General features: G+C 41.9%; 1 protein-coding gene across 1 annotated transcript in view; it reads right to left on the bottom strand.

Annotated features, from left to right (window-relative positions):
* The window catches only part of DSCAM (DS cell adhesion molecule), a 322,782-nt gene extending 306,907 nt beyond the window's left edge, over positions 1-15,875 (bottom strand). The window contains exon 1 of the mRNA XM_083500497.1: positions 15,029-15,875. Coding sequence (XP_083356623.1) covers positions 15,029-15,071 — 43 coding nt within the window. The 5' untranslated portion in view covers positions 15,072-15,875. The remainder of the gene's footprint in view (positions 1-15,028) is intronic.
* Positions 15,876-18,900: the final 3,025 nt, after the last annotated feature.

Below are 18,900 nucleotides of genomic sequence, written 5' to 3'. Positions count from 1 at the left end.
CCACATTTTCAACTGCATTTCCCCATCCTGATGATTTAAAAAAGTGTGATATTTTGGGGAAACTACCATTGTGCTGCCTGTATTTTCTGGGATGAAACCTAGAAACGTTCCAAACAAATTATATTTGGTGGGGGAAGAGAAGAAGGGAAACATTAGTGTCCCTTTTGCCTTGCTCTAGCTTGCTGACGCTCAGGTGCAGGGAATCAAAAGCAACCTTGGCCATCTCTTTATTCAATCTGCTACTTGTTTTTTTCCTTCGGAGGCTCAAAACTCACAGAACAGTAGTTTACAAGGGGAAAGTGCAAAAAGCAACACATCTATTTAAACCGTAAAGTACAGCAGAAACATCATCATCCTTAATAACCAACTAACACTTCAAGCAGCCTACAACTGTCCGATATCATACTAAGGGGCCAATGATCATTGTGAAACATTCCTGTAGTACAGCACTAACTTAAAAAGTTAAGCACCGAAACAGTCAGTCTTTAGTCTTGGTTATTTAAAACAAGAAATGGTAGTGTTGATGTAAATCCTGAATTCCAAGTACATCATTGGCTTAATCCTCTAAGCCAGGGGTTGACAACTTTGTTTTCTTTCTTTATGGCTCTGCCCACTGCCAACTGATAGTTTGCCTCCCCCTAAAAAAAGAGGAGTTGTGGCTCACATGGCAGAGCCATAACTACCAGTGTTCTGGAACAATTCGTCCATAACAAAGACTACACCATTTAAATGTTCACCATGGTCAGCACAGATGAGAATTCCCTAAACCATGCAGGTCTACTTAGAAGTAAGCTCCACTCTGCATAACTATACACAGGATTATTATTATTTTTACATATAACAGACCCAGATAAAGTAATTTGTTGATTAATGTTGTATACACACGTAAGGCTGTAAAAGCTTTAGGGTTGTATCGAGTGCTAGACATACTCAGAGTAGACCCACTGAAGTTCCAATGGGTTTGTTCCGATTTGAACTCAGTTGCATCCAACCCCTAGGCTGCACTCCTATGGGCACTTAAAGGTAAAGGTACCCCTGAGGTCCAGTCATGGATGACTCTGGAGTTGTGTGCTCATCTCGCTCTATAGGCCAAGGGATCCAGCGTTTGCTTGCAGACAGCTTCCAGGTCATGTGGCCAGCATGACTAAGCCGCTTCTGGCGAACCAGAGCAGCGAACGGAAATGCTGTTTACCTTCCTGCCAGAGCGGTACCTATTTATCTACTTGCACTTTGACGTGCTTTTGAACTGCTAGGTTGGCAGGAGCAGGGACCGAGCAATGGAAGCTCACCCCGTCATGGGGATTCGAACCACCGACCTTCCAATCAGCAAGCCCTAGGCTCAGTGGTTTACACCACGGCGCCACCCGTGTCCCATTATGGGCACTTACATGGGAGTAAATTACATTCCACACAATCTGACACTTCTGTGTAAGACTAGCTCCACTGTTGGAGGCAGTATGCTTTTGAATGCCAATTGCTGGGAGTCGCAGGAGAGGAGAATTCTGCTGCACTCAGGTTCCTGCTTGCAGACTTCCCATAGGCACTGGATTGGCCTCTGTGAGGACAGAGTGCTGAGCTAGGAGGGCCACTGGCTTGATCCACCAGCACAGCTGCAAATGTGAGTTGCAAATGTGTTGCTGCGGTTTGAAGAATGGCTGTCCTATGCAAACAGTAAAACCCAAATTGAGAAGATAGCCATAAAACAAACAGACACATTTGGTGGCTCCAACCAATGATAGCTATTTCACTATTAAGAAACTGTACCCATTCATAAAACAGAACATTTCCTAGTGATTTAAGAAAAATGCAGGCTGAGAAATATAGCAAGGAAATATAGCTAGTTTAGTTCTTCAGGATAGAATGAGCAGAGAACTGTGTAAAGGCATGAAGTATCCAGGACCCCTTTCAGCTCGGAGCTGGAAAGAAGAAGAAAAGAACAATCATGGCAGAAACAAAAGGCCTACAAACATGTCATGAGAGAAGCTACGGTGCCTTTAACATAAAAAGCAATAACTAGAGGAAATGATGGGAGGGAGGGAGCCTTCTGCATCAGGCTGCAACAGGAGCTCTTAAACGCAAGGCATTCAAGCGATGGAAAATGCATTCATTCAGAGCATTTAGCGCATAGGATTAATCGAATTATAATTTAATCATCTGATCAAACACTAATTAGCATAATGACTTGAGGGGGAAAGCTGCTAGAGAAAAGGCGAAGGAAGACCTTGGGGTACCCAGAATGTTAGTGCCACATGATCATCCACAGTTACTGCTTTATTTCCCTCTTTTTCTCTCTCTAACCATACACACACACACACACACACACACACACACACACACACACACACACTGCTTCCTGTTTAAAAGAAAGGAGGGGGCAGAGTTCCGTAGTGGAGACTGGCTTCAACAGAAGTCTGTCATCAGCACCGCAAACTGTTCTTTAACAGTAGTGATGTTGCCTGATTAGCTATCGCTATTTTTATAATTAAGAGAACATTAACAATCTGCTTTCCATTAAGGAAGATTTAAGGAGCAGAATGCACAAGTTTGAGCTCTGCTATTCCCTGCAATATGCAACTATCCTCAGCAATAGTATTGGCGGTTTTAAACTTGATTGCTTATAAGAAGCCTCTCTTCTGCCATTTATGTGTACCTACAATTGTCCTTAATGCACAGCAACAAATGAGGCTGCCTGAGATAGATAGATAGATAGATAGATAGATAGATAGATAGATAGATAGATAGATAGACAGACAGACAGACAGACACATTGGCACATCTACCTCAGCACTGTATTGTCTACAGCAGGCATGGCCAAACTTGGCCCTCCAGCTGTTTTGGGACTACAACTCCCATCATCCCTAGCTAACAGGACCAGCGGTCAGGGATAATGGGAATTGTAGTCCCAAAACAGCTGGAGGGCCAAGTTTGGCCATGCCTGGTCTACAGTGACCAGCAGTGGTTTTCCTCCAGACTCCTCAAACAGGAACCTTCCCCAGCTCTACCTGGAGATACTGGCAATGGAGCCTACAACTTTCTGCATGCAAAGTAGTTGCTCTGCCACTAATACATGTAGAAGAGAGGCATTCTGAATGTCAATGTCTTTTTAGGCATCAGGCATCCACTTGCAACCCTTTAAACCACTAATTTTAGCAGGGATGGAGAGAACTTCAATTTTGTTTTGCATTTCAATGAGAAACCATCCAACTCCCACTTCTCAAACCAACATATGTAGTCATCTACCCTTTGAAATTTACACTTCCCCAGATCTTGCAGTACAGTTCTCCAGCCAATCAATGTGTACAAAGGTGCATTTATTAGAGGGAATTGTGCACAGAAATGAACTTATTAGTGAAAATGATTCAATTCAATCCTATGCAAAATGCATTCTATTACGGAAAGTCCATGCAAAAATGTGTTTGTTAGCCAAAAACAACATTCAAAAATGTGTTCATGTGGAGAAATTTGCACTAAAATGCTGAAGAATTTTCATGTGGGGTCTCTCTCTCTCTCTCTCTCTCTCTCTCTCTCTCTGTGTGTGTGTGTGTATAAATACAAATTACTCAGTTGGAAAAAATCAAAAACTGAGAGGAAACCAAAACAGACAGATTGGTCTATTTCCAGATTATTGCTTATTTATTGTATTTTATGGAAAATTGTAAACCACCCTGAAAAATGTTTAACCAAAGGCTGTGGGCCTTGGCAGGTGCCCAAGGATGCCAAACCTCAATGCCAGCACTTTGGCTATAATTAGATACTACTCACATTTAGCATTTCCTGATCATCAGGGATAAGACGGTCAGTAGGGATAATGTCCATTTAAATTAGCTAAGAATGTCATGCAATAATCCAACTGAAGTTTCAAAATAAACATTACATTTGAAATAAAAAGCAGGCAACATATCAAAACATATGCACTCTTACTCACAAGTAAGTATCACTGAACTGTGGAGATCTGTTCCTGAAGAAAAACCCACAGCACTTGGCTGAAAGCTAAACTAGCTTTATAGTTTGTTTATTGTATGCCATTTATAGGCAGCCATGAACCAAATTCTCTGAGAATTAAAACAAATAACACTTCCAACAAAATACAACCTATACATCACAATTGAAAAATGCAAGGTTAGGCATTAAACTCTGAACAAATGGCATTTTGAACACATAATTCCCACAAATAATTTCACCTTTGGATGTGTACAGCAGCAAGAGAACAGTCACATTGATTTAAAAACCAACAAGCCACTGCCATAAAATAGAAAAGAAAAGAAGTATACTGTATACTGTACTTTCTAGAGATTTGTAAAAGTTGCCAGCATTATCTGGAACAAGTGGGAAGAATTTTGGCAGCCAAAATTACTATCCAGCATTAAAAGAAAAACAGGGTTCTGGGGGAATCATATGGTGTGGCCCAAAAAGGCAATGCCTTCAAGTATATGCTGCCTGGTTTTGCTTGTATTTTTCCATTCTTGAAGAAAGGATTTCCTTTTAAAAATACTAAACAAATATGCATGTGACATTTTATATTAGTGATATATTTCTATAGCTATACAACCGGGAGGCGTGGGGAGGCGGCATGCATAAAGGCTGTGGGGAAATATCTAAAAATTATTATCTGAGTCCTTTTCCTGCAAGGTCGAACAGGATGCCTACACAAGTACATAGATGGTCTTGCAGTCTGATGTTATGCATCTTTACGTTATGCATCTTTACTCAGAGGTAAACTCTGACTTAATTCCATGTAAACAGGTACAGTTTTACAACTTAAAGCTGTGATCCTAAACAAGCTCATTAGAGAGCAAGTCTTACTGAACTTGAGACTTACTTCAAAGTAAGCAGGCTGAGGATTGTGCAATCAGAGAAGAGTCTTCCTTGACAAGATCCAGCATTCACTTCTCAATTCCCTGGTGGGCGTTTTGACAAATGAGAGCTGTCAATTGTGTGGAAAACCCTTTGAAACAATACACAAAGTACCATATTTGTTTTCCCAGTACCAATGAAGTCATTAAGTGAATAACCTACCTACACCCACACCATAACTCAACTTGCATTACTCAGGAGTAAAGATGGACAAATCTGCCAATTTGGGTTCTCCAGTCTTAAATTCAGTTCTGTAGCAATTTGCATTTTTTTTATTTAAAAAATCAGCATTTTAGTGTAAACTTCTCATATTACAGACATTTGTATATGCAGTTTTGACTAATACACACATTTCCATGAGCAATGTCCCCTAATATAATGCATTTGTACATTATTTTCACTAATATATGCATTTTTATGCATACTTTTTATGTGCTTTTTTGTACACATTACTTGGCTGGAGAACTGCACTGCAAAAATGTGAGCAGTATGGATTTCAAAGAATGGCTGTGTTTCAATGTTTCAATGCACACATTGTTTTGAAAAGTGTGTATTAGCTAGGTTAGCCTTTAAATGTGAACTGAATTGAATTTCTCCCCATCCCTATTCAGGAGACAAATGGCTGAATATTGTTTATTTATTTTGATCTACTTTATACGTTTATATGTTGCCCTTCAACCAAACAGCTTTGAGAGTGGTTCACAAAATCAAAACAATTAAAATTAGTAAAGTATAACATGCAAACAAAATAATGAAGACAATCAATTAAATCTGTAGATTATTATTAAAAAGCTAGAACGTTGGCAGTGGCAAAGTTTTTATCGGTGGTTGCAAGAATAGGACAATGAAAACACGAACCACACGCCTTCTGAATAGTTTCTATCCAAGAGCTCTGATTGCACTAAATAATGATCTCAGGGCCAGTTGCAAGGTTTAGTAAGTAGGGAGTAGAAGGAATGAGATAGGTTTTAGGTTATGTTATGCCTTTAATAGGTCATGCTATATTCTGGATTATGTTATGTTTTATAGATTATGTCTAAATAGGATGAGAGTTCGGAGATACGTGCAAATGTATATGTGAACCCGGTCTTTGGGTGGGTGTTTGATTTTCGTTGTTGTGTATACTGTGTATATGCGGACAATGACAATAAATTTATCTAACAATCTAACAATCTAACAAATGAGCCCTATATTCCAAACAAAGTGCTTGATTAACCTGGAGGTAGGCTGTATGAACTCTGTATTGATTTGTAATGTTTTGTTGGGTCTCTGGACCGTAATAAAGATAGTTGTTGTTGTATTATTTTTTTTAAAAAAACTTGTCTTCAAGACAAACAATTTGAATTCCCCCCCCCCCAAATCTTGACACTTAAAATCTTTTTTTAAACACACACACACAAGATTAAAAACTATATTAAATTATTGGATTAAAATCTGTTATATATTGATTATGAACAGCACTGAAAACAGTTTGCACTGTTTCTTCCAGCTCAGCATGAATTTTTTTTTTCAGAAAATGGCAACTACAGCAATGAAGCACATATCTTTAGTATAGTCACAGAGTACACAGACCTTCCACAAACTGGGTTAATTTTTCAACAAATTTGTAGTCAGGCGTGCAAGACAAGATTTATCCCCAGTTTCTATTCTTGATCAATCACCAACTCAGCACTAACAAATACCAAAAAAGTGCACTGAACTCACAGTAATTTCAGACTGTAATGAAGCTACAACAGAATAAACTGCTAACAAATAATATTGTTCCTATTTTACATAGCATTCACATTTTCCAGGAAGAGAGATTTGCTATTGTATTAAAACTTACTCCCACAATGGCTTCAGTAGCCCATTTCCAAGATCATGGCAATATTCTGTTAATTTTAAAATATTTGCTTGATGGACCATCAATAAGAAACCATACCGCATGAAAACTGTAGACATGCAAGCAACAGCCTACACCCCAAAGCTGTGTAGTAAATAATATTACAGTTCGACAGAACTTAGAATTTGGACACTGGCGCCAGACAGGAGCATCTTCCCTGTGCAATAAGTAGCCTTGAAAAGATCACATGCAGTGAAGGTAATTCTGTTGCTGCTTCTACTGTCAACATCATTAGATTAACAACCATGTGCTCAGTCTTCATTTTAGAATGATGCAGTACATGGTTCAGATGCCTGGAGTGGTATTTCATCAACCTAGCCTGATGCCCATTTGTTTTCATCTGGCTTTGTTTCTGAAATCTTAAAGCAATGCATTGTGGGTATCACTAGCATTCAGCCCCAAAATATTCTACTGCTAATCCGATTCCTAATTTAATCTCTTCTTCTCAAATTATAGACAAGCCCTAGGACAGCAGGCATTTAGTATGGAGGTGACTCTCCTCAAAGCCAGCGTATTTAAAAAGGACTTTCTATAAATAGGACTGCTGGCTCAGTCTTCCTCACTGCCTTCTGAGTAAAAATAGCTTAAATAGAGAGACAGGCAAGACTCATTAATCTTTTTGGCCACAATCCAAAGAGCCAAAAGCATAAGGGGGGGACACACTAGTGCAATTCGGTGCCTGAATGCATACACAGTCTTTACACAAGTTATGTGCACAATTAGCTTGCATGAAACTGTGTTCAGTTACAGAACACACTCTTTAGCTAGAATTTAATTTACTCCCACATATGCTACTCAGAAAAAGACGGTGACGATTTCAAAAGCTGTAATGTGCCTCTGCATGCAGTATAGGATCTATAGACCCAAGTCTTTGGTCATTCTGTCTGAGCACAACCTCAAGTTGTCTTATTTCAAGCGACTCATGTGACATTAACCAGTTTGTCAGTTCAGACAACAGAAGTCGTCCCATTGGAGGAATGAAGGTGGGTGGGGGACAACATGTTAACCCAGGGTTTGCTATGGCTCATCTGTGACATGCTTAACTACATGTTATCAGGATATTCACACAGACTCTTAGGGTGTGTTCATCTCCTTTGGGTGCAATTCTACACTCCAGATACCCCAAGCTGGATAAACAGAGGAAATGGCAGAAACACAATTCCTACAGACCTCTTCAAACCTAGGTACGTTGGCACGGCACAGCTTTGTGGATATGCCAATCCAATTCCCTGCCAGCATGTCTGGTATTTATTTATTATGGGAATTTCTGCCCTGTCCTTCCAACAGCTTCCCAAGGCAATGTCTTGCCAGCATAAGTCTTTGTGACTCACTCCTAGGTGAGTGGAGTGAACTGTCAGGCCAAAAAGCCTAGTGGAGGCGAACTGTCAGGCCAAAAAGCCTAGTGGGCAGATAGTAACATAGGTTGTCAAAGGTCGGCTAAAAGTGGGAAGTGGGGGCATGAAAGGGCCACACAGAAACCTATCCAGCCCTTGCTTCCTGCCATCACTGCCACACCAGTGAGCACACAACACACTTACAAACTCTGGCAACGCTAGTAACTCAGGGTCTGAATACTACCGGTACTTTGATTCCCAGCAGAAGACAGGGCTTTGGCCACACTTCTTGCCTACTTGCATTTCTCTTGCCAGAGTTGGTGTTCCTTTTTGTTCTTGCTTTTCCTCCTTTAGCACACCTTTTGACCATGATTCACATTATTAATCATTTAGTCTTAAAACACGGATGCAGACCTGAACAGATAACTAGCGTTACAGTGGTACCTCTGGTTACATACTTAATTTGTTCCAGAGGTCCGTTCTTAACCTGAAACTGTTCTTAACCTGAAGCACCACTTTAGCTAATGGGGCCTCCTGCTGGCGCCGCGCCACGCCGCCAGAACACGATTTCTGTTCTCGTCCTGAAGCAAAGTTCTTAACCCGGGGTACTATTTCTGGGTTAGCGGAGTCTGTAACCTGAAGAATATGTAACCCGAGGTAACACTGTATATAGAACCTTTCCCAAGTGCTTTACATACTTACGGTACTAATTCCTACAATATTTGTAACCCGTATCAGTATTATACGCAGTATGGCCATGACTGAGCTGAAAGATGGAAGTGGAAACTTCTAAGTAGCTCATGTTCTTAACACTACACTAATAAGAAAAGATGGTCAATAATTTGATGTCCTTCCAAAATATTTAGCTTCAGTTTTTTAATTAACTTCCTTAATCTGAATCCTAAATGCATTAAGTATGTGAGAGTCAGTGTGGTGTAGTGGTTCAAGTCAGAGATAAGGACCTGGGAGACTAGGGTTCTAGTCCCACTTGGCCATGAAGCTCACTGGGTCACCTTGAGCCAATCACAGTCTCTCAGCCCAACCTACCTCACAGGGTTGTTGCAAGGATAAAGGTGTGTGTGGGGGGGCTATGTATGCCACCATGAGATCTTTAGAGTGAAGGTGGGAAATAAATGAAATAAATAAATAAAATTTACATAGAAGTCAAATTTAATCCAATGGAACATGTTACACTTAAGACTGTGTACACATTACTGTTTAATTCTGGCTCCAGTGTTCTCCCACTACAGGTGTCTGAAGCCATGCATACATGACAATAGCCACAATCCATATCTATCCAGTAGGTTCTTGAGAGATCCTGCTGCTTGATGTGTTTTCCCTCAAACTGGCTTACATCAGATTTGAAAACGTAAGCCACTTTCATTTCACAGTTAAACTGAAGTGTGTACATTTGAGACAGCCATCATGCATGTGCAGATTAGGAGCGGAGTGCGGGGTTGAAAGCACAGAGAAACCAAACAAGTCACGTGCATCAAGCGAAGACATTCTGCCCCATCTCTGGTGTACAGCAAAATGCAAATCCAAACTTGAAACGCAGCAGAGAAAAAGCCCTTGTTGCAATTTAACACTAATGCACACAAAGCCTTATAAAGGATACCAGTGCAAGAATCCTTGCCTTCATTCACTAACTTTGCAGGTGGGCAACCCAAATATTGTAAATACAGTGAGGGATTTGTAATGGATTTTAGTCAAATACAATAAATGATTGATACCTACAAATACAGGCAGGCTTCCTGTGGGCCATAACACAGAACACACAGAAGACTGTCAATGCCACTGAAACTGCTACACCAATAACCACCATGAAGGATGCAGCACTGCTTCGTATAACTCCGTTCCTTTATTAGAGAAACAGTGTGCTGTTATGACTGGCATGCCACAGACCAGTGTTCACATCCCCTAACTTGATAACTTATTATTTCAAGTCAGCCTTGCAGGGTAGTTGTGCGGATAAGACAAAAAGAGCCATGTGTAGCAACTAGACTAAGGAAAGGCAGGGTGTGTAAATGTAAAAAAAAATAAAATACTGGGTACTTCAAGAAAAGAAACAAGGTTCCTATAACATACATTGCTTCCAGTTTAGATTTATATCCAGTGTGATGAATGTTTCACCATATTGCCCAAAATTAAACCACACTGCCAAAAAGAATATATGTAATGTACCTTAAATAGAGTTGCATTGCTTGCCACCCCCCTTTCCTTAATGCTGCTTTGCCAGTTGCTGTTTCAGGCTGGTTATTTATATAGCATTTCATGGGTTGAAATCTCTGGATTCCATCCTTATCCTCCTCTCTAACACAGATATCATTAGTGCAACGCCCTGCTTCCGAGAGCCTGAAGGACAAGCCATGAAGGCGGGGGGGGGGGGAATCTACGCTTCCCAAGCCTTCCCTCTCACCAGTTCCTCTGTCCTTCCCTTTGATTGGCCTTCACTGCGATTTAGAGCAATGCACATTTACATGTTTGACACAAAAGTCTTCTCTGTTGCCTTTCCCTTCCTCATTAAAAGCAGCATTCAAGCACCGACTGGCTGAAGGGAAGTGCAAAGAAAGCAGAACCATACGCTCTATTAAGCGACACACCAAATGGCAAAGTAGAGATGGGATCTGAAAAGGTGATTGTGTATTCCCCTCCACGGAGGAGCTGCTCTCCATTCCGCCTGCTGCTCGGACGACGTGTTCCCAGTCTTGTGTGGTTTGCTGCCCACTAGTGTCCTACAGCACAGGCTCACAGGCAGCGTAATGGCACACTGCCTCATTATGTCTCTGGCGAAACCCATCAAAAAAGGTCTGGGGGCACATTAAAGTGCCTTGTGATTGGACCACCACTCAATACGCAGAAGAATAGTTTCTTTGAAATGCATCTGGCTTCCTAATTAATGGAAATGTCATGCCTGTCAGCTGTGGTCAGCCTCTGCTAGGAAGGAATGTGTTTTTATTATGGCAGGTCAGTGTGGATCAGAGGAACTGGTTTCCCCACACTGATAGCACTGACCACATAATCCTCTTACTATCTACGCCTTATGAAGCGGCTACTCGTATCAGTATCTGTATATGTGTGCCAATTATTTCAATGATATTTGGAGAAGCTTGGGTATCTCAAAATGCCCCTTTCCTATTTGCTACTGCGTGCCTAGAAACAACCTTTGCCACAGAACAGCTCTCACTGCAGGGGAACTCTGAGCACGTACAAGGCTTGGGTGTGGTGCTCCCCTCGATATTCAACAGCCAGGGCTGCCTGCGTGCAGCCTTTGCACAAAAAAGCTTGGCACAAATATCCAAGTGACGTCCACCAGTTGTTTGGGAAGAGGAGCAAGGGCTGGCTGAATTCAGGCTCCTCTCCCCACCCTCCTGCTTGTCCATCAAACAGCTGATCAGCAGAGATCTTAATATTTTTTTGAATAAGCTCCATTCAGTCCCTGCAGCTCCATGGATGCTCCTTTGGATTGTGTCACTGGTGCCCTCATTTAATTTATTGTGCCATCTTTTCCTCCTCTACTTTGGCTCCTCCCCCTGATTGCAATATTCTAATATGGCAACATTTTTTTTTTAACACAACCAGTCAGTAAAAGATAGACAGGTGCAGATACAGATTCATGCATTATAGATACCTAGTGGTCTATTTTCTTTTAACGGAAATCTATTTTTAGCAGTACCTCTACTTTATCGGTTACATCCTAGTTTTTTCCATTGATTTTTTATTTTAGAAAACCAAGCATCAATGGACCTTAGTCACATGCATGTGGCAAAAAGCAGCAAGTTAGATTAGCATGCATTGTACAGAGAAATATTAGCAGGTTTTACCAATCATAAAAAGCTCTAGGGTTTCTAAAATTAAATTTCCAAATTTAAAAAATGCAAGTACCTCAAGGTCAATTTTAAAATACACATTTTTCATCCCCAAAGGCCCAGCCTTAACTGCAACCCCCCCCACACACACACATTTTCTTCACTTAATAAATAGTCATTTCTAGAACACCTTGGCATAGCAGGCAAAAGTTGAAGTTGTAAAGGCTGCTTTGAAAAGGCTGTAGATGCATGACTCTTATTAGCGTCATGGGGATTGACACAACTGCTCTGAAAATGTGCTTCCAAGATTAACAGCACATTTTGTCTGTGTTTTAAAAAATCAAATTAAGAGCTGAACTAGAAATAATAAATGGGAAAGACTTCGCTCAAGAAGAACTATTCATTTCTCCATTGCAATGTAGCAATGTTAATTATGGAGCTTCCTTTTGAATGTACCCAATCCATCTACTATTTAATACAATGGACAGCAATTTTGGTATTGTAACATGGTAGGCCTAAGCCTACACATATATATTTTAGGGTAGCAAAATGCAGATTTGGGACCAGCAATTTTTTTAAAAATGTACAATTTTAGGTAAAATATAAATCATAACTAATACTGTCACTAGCCTTCCATGTCACACTTATTTTACTCTAGTGTGAACTGAAACATGGACACAAATTCTATAACCTTCAATGCCTGCAGCTGCTTTAAGGTTCATAGCATTATTGTTTCTGGGGAAGTTCTAAAAGAAGGAAATTATTAACAATGTGTTAAAAGTCAAATGAGTGACTTTTCATCACACAACCAGGAACACTGCCACAAAATAATCAATTCTGAGACAGGCCCATGCAAATTGCTTTAAAAAAAATAAAATTCTTCTTTCAGTGACGTATATGATCATAGCAAGAATAAACTACCCAATTAATTTAAAACTTCAATCACAGTGAATAATCCAACATTTATTATCAGGGAAGTGTGAGGTCTCAATAATATTGCACTCTTTTTAGACACATTCCTAACAGCTCCCTCATAATACAAGTTTATTTCATGTACTGCTACATATTACCTTTAAAGAAGCTTTATAGAAATATATGTATTCTGATTACTAGTTTATGTATTCATTCCTGCATATTCAGATGAAAAAAGCCATGAATTTCAATCAATGTTTAAAGAAAATTAACTTAAATGTCTTAGATATTTCTACTACTTTAAGATACAGAATTGTGCATAAGGGGTGTAATTTGTATTTTATGCACAGTTCTTGTTCCACTTATTTATATTTGTATGTGCACACGTACTTTGGTATACTTATACTTTGGTACAATTCATGCACCTCATAAATTAAGGAATTTTAAAAGGTAAATCTCCAATCTGTTTTCTTCTTTAGTTGCAGAGCAAAATTATGATACAATCTCTAATAATTATACAGGTGTATGGATTGAAAAGGACACTCATCCACTTTTACCCTCTAACCTTACCTCTACCATAACATTATTAATTTTTCTTTGTGGATTGCTATTACATTATCTACAAAAACATCTTTATTATGTGGCTATGGGTGCAATGCATTAAGACATTAACATATCTACCCCCCAAAAAAAACCTTGGTCATACAATGCAATTTAAATCCCATTGATGTGAGTTCTCTTACAATGCTATCATAGGCTCACAGAATCTTGGTTAAAAATAGACTTTCATTGTTATTTCCTTTCTAAATGAGTATTCTGAAAGGTCTCCTCCTATAAAAGTCACTAAAGCTAAAACTATTTTATATTTCTAAACAAGGGGAGGAGAGAAATCTTAATGACAGAACTTGTTGCAATCACCATTAATGCTAAGACAATTTCCAGAGTTTTGTCCTAATCATTTTATATTGCAAAGGCTGCCAAAATGTCAAAATATTTAGGACCAGTCCAGTCATCTCATTACTCGTATTTTATGTTGCATTCCTTCATGGCTTAATTTCAAGTTCAGTCTGCCTGTCCACATTCTAAAGGATGCCTTGCCTGCCAGTGTATTTTTCCATCCATGCTATAGCTGAAAAGACCTGAAGGCACTCTCATCCAACATTCAGTCCTCAGCCTCTGCTTGGAGCTTCAATTATTTGTATCTTCCAGGAAAATCTCTCACTTTTCCCCTCTACAATTCTCTCCCTCATTCATTCTCACCAGCAACATTTTTCTCTTCTGTCTGCTTTGCCTATTTTGGAAATCGTGTGCTTAATCTTTCCATTTTAACTGTCAGCATATTAATGTGTTTTAAGAAGAGCTGTGCTCTCAAATTTGAAAAATGGGCATGCCATAGAACAGGAGCATCCAGCAGCAGCACTCTGCATGTCATTATTACTATTTCGCCTCCTTCAAAGCCTTAACGTCACTTAAGGGTTTTGGTATTGACTGTGATTTTTTCCCCCCTTAAAAGTAATGCGATAGTAGGATAAGGAAACCTGTGCATCCACAGAAGCACTTTGTCTAGGCTTTAAAAAAATGCATGACTTCTGATCAAATGCACAGGAAAAACATGAAGAAACAGCAGCTTTGCAGAAACATAAAGCTCATTCTTTTGCCTTTCCACTGTTACTTCACTTCTATAACTTTGAAATTGATTGAAAGACTCCCTAGCCTTTTTTTTTTTTAGGTGACGTAATGCTTATCAGTGCATATTTTTACATAAATGAGGGTGATGAGTGCACAGCAAACCCCATTCCCAACGTCTGATGAGGCAGCGGACGTTGAAATACTAGTTCAAAAGGTATAATGGAGCACAGAAAGTGATGCGGCGTCTCAAAATTAACAGAAAAGAAGAGAAAAGCTTTCCCCACACTGAGCCTCCCAGAAGCTTGCGGTGCATGCCCTTCATACGGATAAATGCCCTGTAGGGTACAATCCAGCATCCGTTAACACGGCCGAAAGGGCACAGTTTTCTTCGTTTCATCAACCATTGCTCGATACTGAACGAGGCAGATATATAGCGCTCAGGATCACTTGCCTAGGTGAGCTCCTTGGCAGCCATTCGGGGGCGATGTGCTGCCCGCCGCGCCCCACCTGCTGCAGGATGCTGGGGCGAGGCACCCCCGGCGGCTGCTGCAGCCCCCCAGCCCTGCCTTCCTCCGGGCTCCCCCCGCCGCCCTTCCCGCGCCGCTCACCATTCAGGACGCTCTGGAGCAAGACGGCGGCCAGCATCCACATGCCCCTGCTCCTCGCCAGCCTGGCCGCGACGGGCTCGCTCGCCTCTCTCTGGGCCGCCTCTCCCGCGGCCAGCGGGCCAAGCAGCAGCTCCGTCCAGCTCCGGGGGCCGCTCCCACCAGGAAGGAGGGCGAGGGCGGCCAAGAGGCGCCGCCGCTGCCCGCTGCTCTCCTTCAGCGCCTCGCCCCGCTGCTCCCACCGGCGGCCAGCTCAGGTGCGCCCGGCGCAGCCCCGCCACGCGCCCGCCGCCACCGCCGCAGCTTCGCCCCAGCAGGTCCACAGGTGGAAGAAGGAGCACGACGCAGCCCGGCAGCAGCAGCAGCGCAAGGACAGCAGCAGCCCACCCTGCCCGGTCATATCCGGCCCGGGCTCCGCAGGACGAAGGCAGGCAGGCAGGCAGGCTCCCGACGCGCGCCCCGCTTCAGCCACCGCTGCCACAGCCAGGCAGCGAGCAGGCAGGCAGGCGCATCTTCGCTCTCCTCCCGCTGCAATCGCACTGATCCCTCGCCTAACCTTGGCTGCCTCCGAGCGGAGCGCACGAAAGGGTTAAGCCTCTCGCCAGCCAGCCAGCCAGCCAGCCGGCCGCCTCCCTCCGCCGCAGCCCTCGCTGGGCTGCTCTTAAAGCGGCGGCCCCAGGGCAGCCGAGACGCAGCCAGGGAGGGAGAAGGTGCTAGAACCGTCGATGGCCGCTCTCGACTTTGCCCATGCCTCCCCCAACAGTACCTGCTTTCTTAAGCGCAACTAACGGATTGACAAGGGGGTGGCGGCTCCGCAAGCCCATACGACGTTTTTCACAAGGCAGATCGAGTTGTGTTTCTAACCCTTACATCTCAGTGAAAGAAAAGAAAAGAAAAGCAATTTACTTCCAACTATGGGAGCTGCAGAGGTTTTGGCCCTGGTCTCTATTAATAAGCAGGGGAGGGGGAATGAAGACTCCTGTTTTCTGATGCAAAGGGCAGGTCCACTCTGAATTTAGATTGAAACATTAGTTTTATATTTCTGCGTAGTTGTTTTTTATCCTCCCAATGGCGTCTGCATGAATAAGATTCTACAAGGCTGCAAAATAAAAAAATATTAAAAAAAATGAAGAAGGGAGAAAACCACACACGTGCCCAGAGTGGCATACACGCACAAGTACAGACTCTCGGCTTCATTTTCAAGATGGCTACCATGACAACATCCAGACTGGCCTATTAAAGTGAAAACTGAAGGCAAGGGGATTTTACAGGCCTCTCCTCTGACCTCTACTGCGGTTCTTTGAAATATTAAAGGAAAACGTTGCACATAGGCTTCTGCAGTGCTTAGGTAGAGGCTGGAATGCCTTGACAAAAGTAGCAGCTCAGGACCGAGAATTAAAGAGTGGTTGAAGTCAGCATTTCAATCCAATCTTTGGGAACAAATGCTCAGGCCTTCATATCATATGCAGATCTTCAGACAATTAATCTGGCCAGCAGACAACCAAGACTAAAAACTGAGCCCCCTCTTTGCAACTTGTTTTGGTTTTAATTTCAACTGACCAGAACAAAAGCACATTTTATACCGAATACGCATTAACCAAAACCAACTAGTTTCTCCACTGTCAATTTGCTAAAGGTTTGAAAACTTCATACGTTTGCATGTGCTGACAGGCTAGCAGAAGTGTTAGCTTTTGTTTTCGGAAATCTAGCACCCTGCTCCTCTCCTTTATGAAGGAAAATAGCTGCTGTTTATTTATTTATTTTAAATATTTACAAACTGTGTGCACCTAAAAACACAGCAAGGCAGTATACAATGTAAAGACAACATTACAGTTTTAATAAGCATCAGGACATATCAGTTGGTAAAAAGAAATTCATGTTTCAAAGCCCTGTCTGAACAACTTTTCAGGCAGGGATGATTCCTGCCAAACCTACTGGCAGGGGGTTCCACAGGGCAGGATCTGCCACACTATAGGCTAGGTCTCTAATAAAGGCCAACGGAACATTGGGGATATGGAGAACCACCAGAAGTGCCCCAGCAGCACCTCCGTGATTGAGATGGTGCATAAGAAATCAGACAGTCCTTAAGGTACTTTAGTCCCAAGTTGTGTAGGGCTTTGTGAATTGTACTAGAGTCACCTAATGCCACAGTGACTCAGAGCATGCATAGAGTGTGTTTTCTCTTATATGGGAAGTAGCATGTTTAACTAAACCAGGGCTTACTGGGACAGTGCAAATGCTCACCCTCACTTTGCTCCTCTGCAGTCCTTTTAACACAGTGTAGCAACTAAGCCAAACTTTGGCATAGTGTGTTGTCCAAACCCAGGATAATAGTTAAGATGTCTCCTCCTTAACCATAACCTGTAACCACAGGACAGTATTCAGCTATAGATTGTGGTTGAGGTAGAGTGACCTTCCAGTCCAAGGTTTGGATGACGTGCTAAGCCAAACGCTGGCTTAGCTGCCATGCTGTGCTAGGAGGAGTGCAGAGGAACAAAGCAGGTACAAGCTCCTCTCCAGGAGCCATTATGTTCACACAGCCCCAATAAGCCATAGTTCGGCTTCCTGTGACATGCAAACCAAGTCAAGGTGAGAGCCATCTTCAAACATTTGGCGGGCTGCACCACAGAGATGAAAGAGCTTTGTTTTCTGTTGGTCCAAAGAATAGCACCCAGACAGTACAAGGGAAATGATTCTGACTGAACATTAGGAAGAATTTCCTGTTGGTAACAAGCTGTTTGGCAGGGGCACGAACTGCCCTCGGAAGGTGGAAGACTCTCCCTGAGTAGACATTTGTAATTAGAACCTAGATGTCCACATATCAGGCATGGTGTAATAGTGATTTTCCTGCATCAGGTTGGATTAGATTGACCATGGAGACAATTTCCAACTGTGTGGATTATATTCAGTGTTAGCTCTACTCAGAGTAGAACCATTGAAATTAATAGACATGGCTAATTTAATTTCATTAATTTTAATGGGTCTGCTCTCAATAAAGTCAATAGGTTCCAACCCTATGAATCTAGAGTGATTTTTTTAATCAACGGTCTCAGATATCAGACATTTGCAATTATTATCCCACCTGGGGAGAGGAACGGGTTTTAATTTCCTGGAACCCAAGTCTCTTGTGGAAGGAATGAAGTTTATACCCATTCCTGAGATCCCCATAAGAATTTCTCACTGGATAGGGTGCTACCGGTTTCCCTTCACTTGTTATTTTCCACAAGGCCTCACCAAACAGTGGCATTCATTCATTCATTCATTTACTATATTATCCCTCAAGGTACTGCAAGCTACATACATGTATTATCTGTGGCTTTTGAAGGACTAAGTGGTAAAGACTGATCACATGCAATGGATGGACAAATCCATTCCTACCTGGGAGGCCCCACACTAAAAGTATGACAGTTTTGCTAAAATGCTTAATAGTACTGGAAGTGGTGCCAGAACTATTTGATTAACAGCTTCAGTTAGATTGTCCCTTTATAACAATATTAAGCTGAATCATCCAGTTACTTTAGGCTGCTGTCCAGAACAGTTTGCATCTATAAGTTCTGTTGAAATCAGTGCAGACAAAGTTTGCATAAATGTATTTCATAATAGGTGGAGAAGACACCTTTGGACACATAGACTAGCATATCAGCAGAAGCATTCAGCCCTCCTCAATATCACTTCAGTGCAGAGGCATACCTAAGCTACCTTGCGCCCTTGGCAAGAAACTGTACTGGCGCCCACCCACCCACTCCTACATTTTGGTAGATTAGCCACCTGCTAAAGGTGCAGGAAAACTTGGCAACTCTAGTGAAGAATGATTTATATAGAGATTCTCTAGTGAAGGGAACAGGGCATGGCTGCTCTGTCTGATAACTACAGCT

This window comes from Podarcis liolepis (genome assembly GCF_965112155.1).
Source record: "Podarcis liolepis genome assembly, chromosome: 4".
In the NCBI taxonomy this organism is placed as follows: Eukaryota; Metazoa; Chordata; class Lepidosauria; order Squamata; family Lacertidae; genus Podarcis; species Podarcis liolepis.
This window is presented reverse-complemented; position numbering and strand designations above follow the sequence as displayed.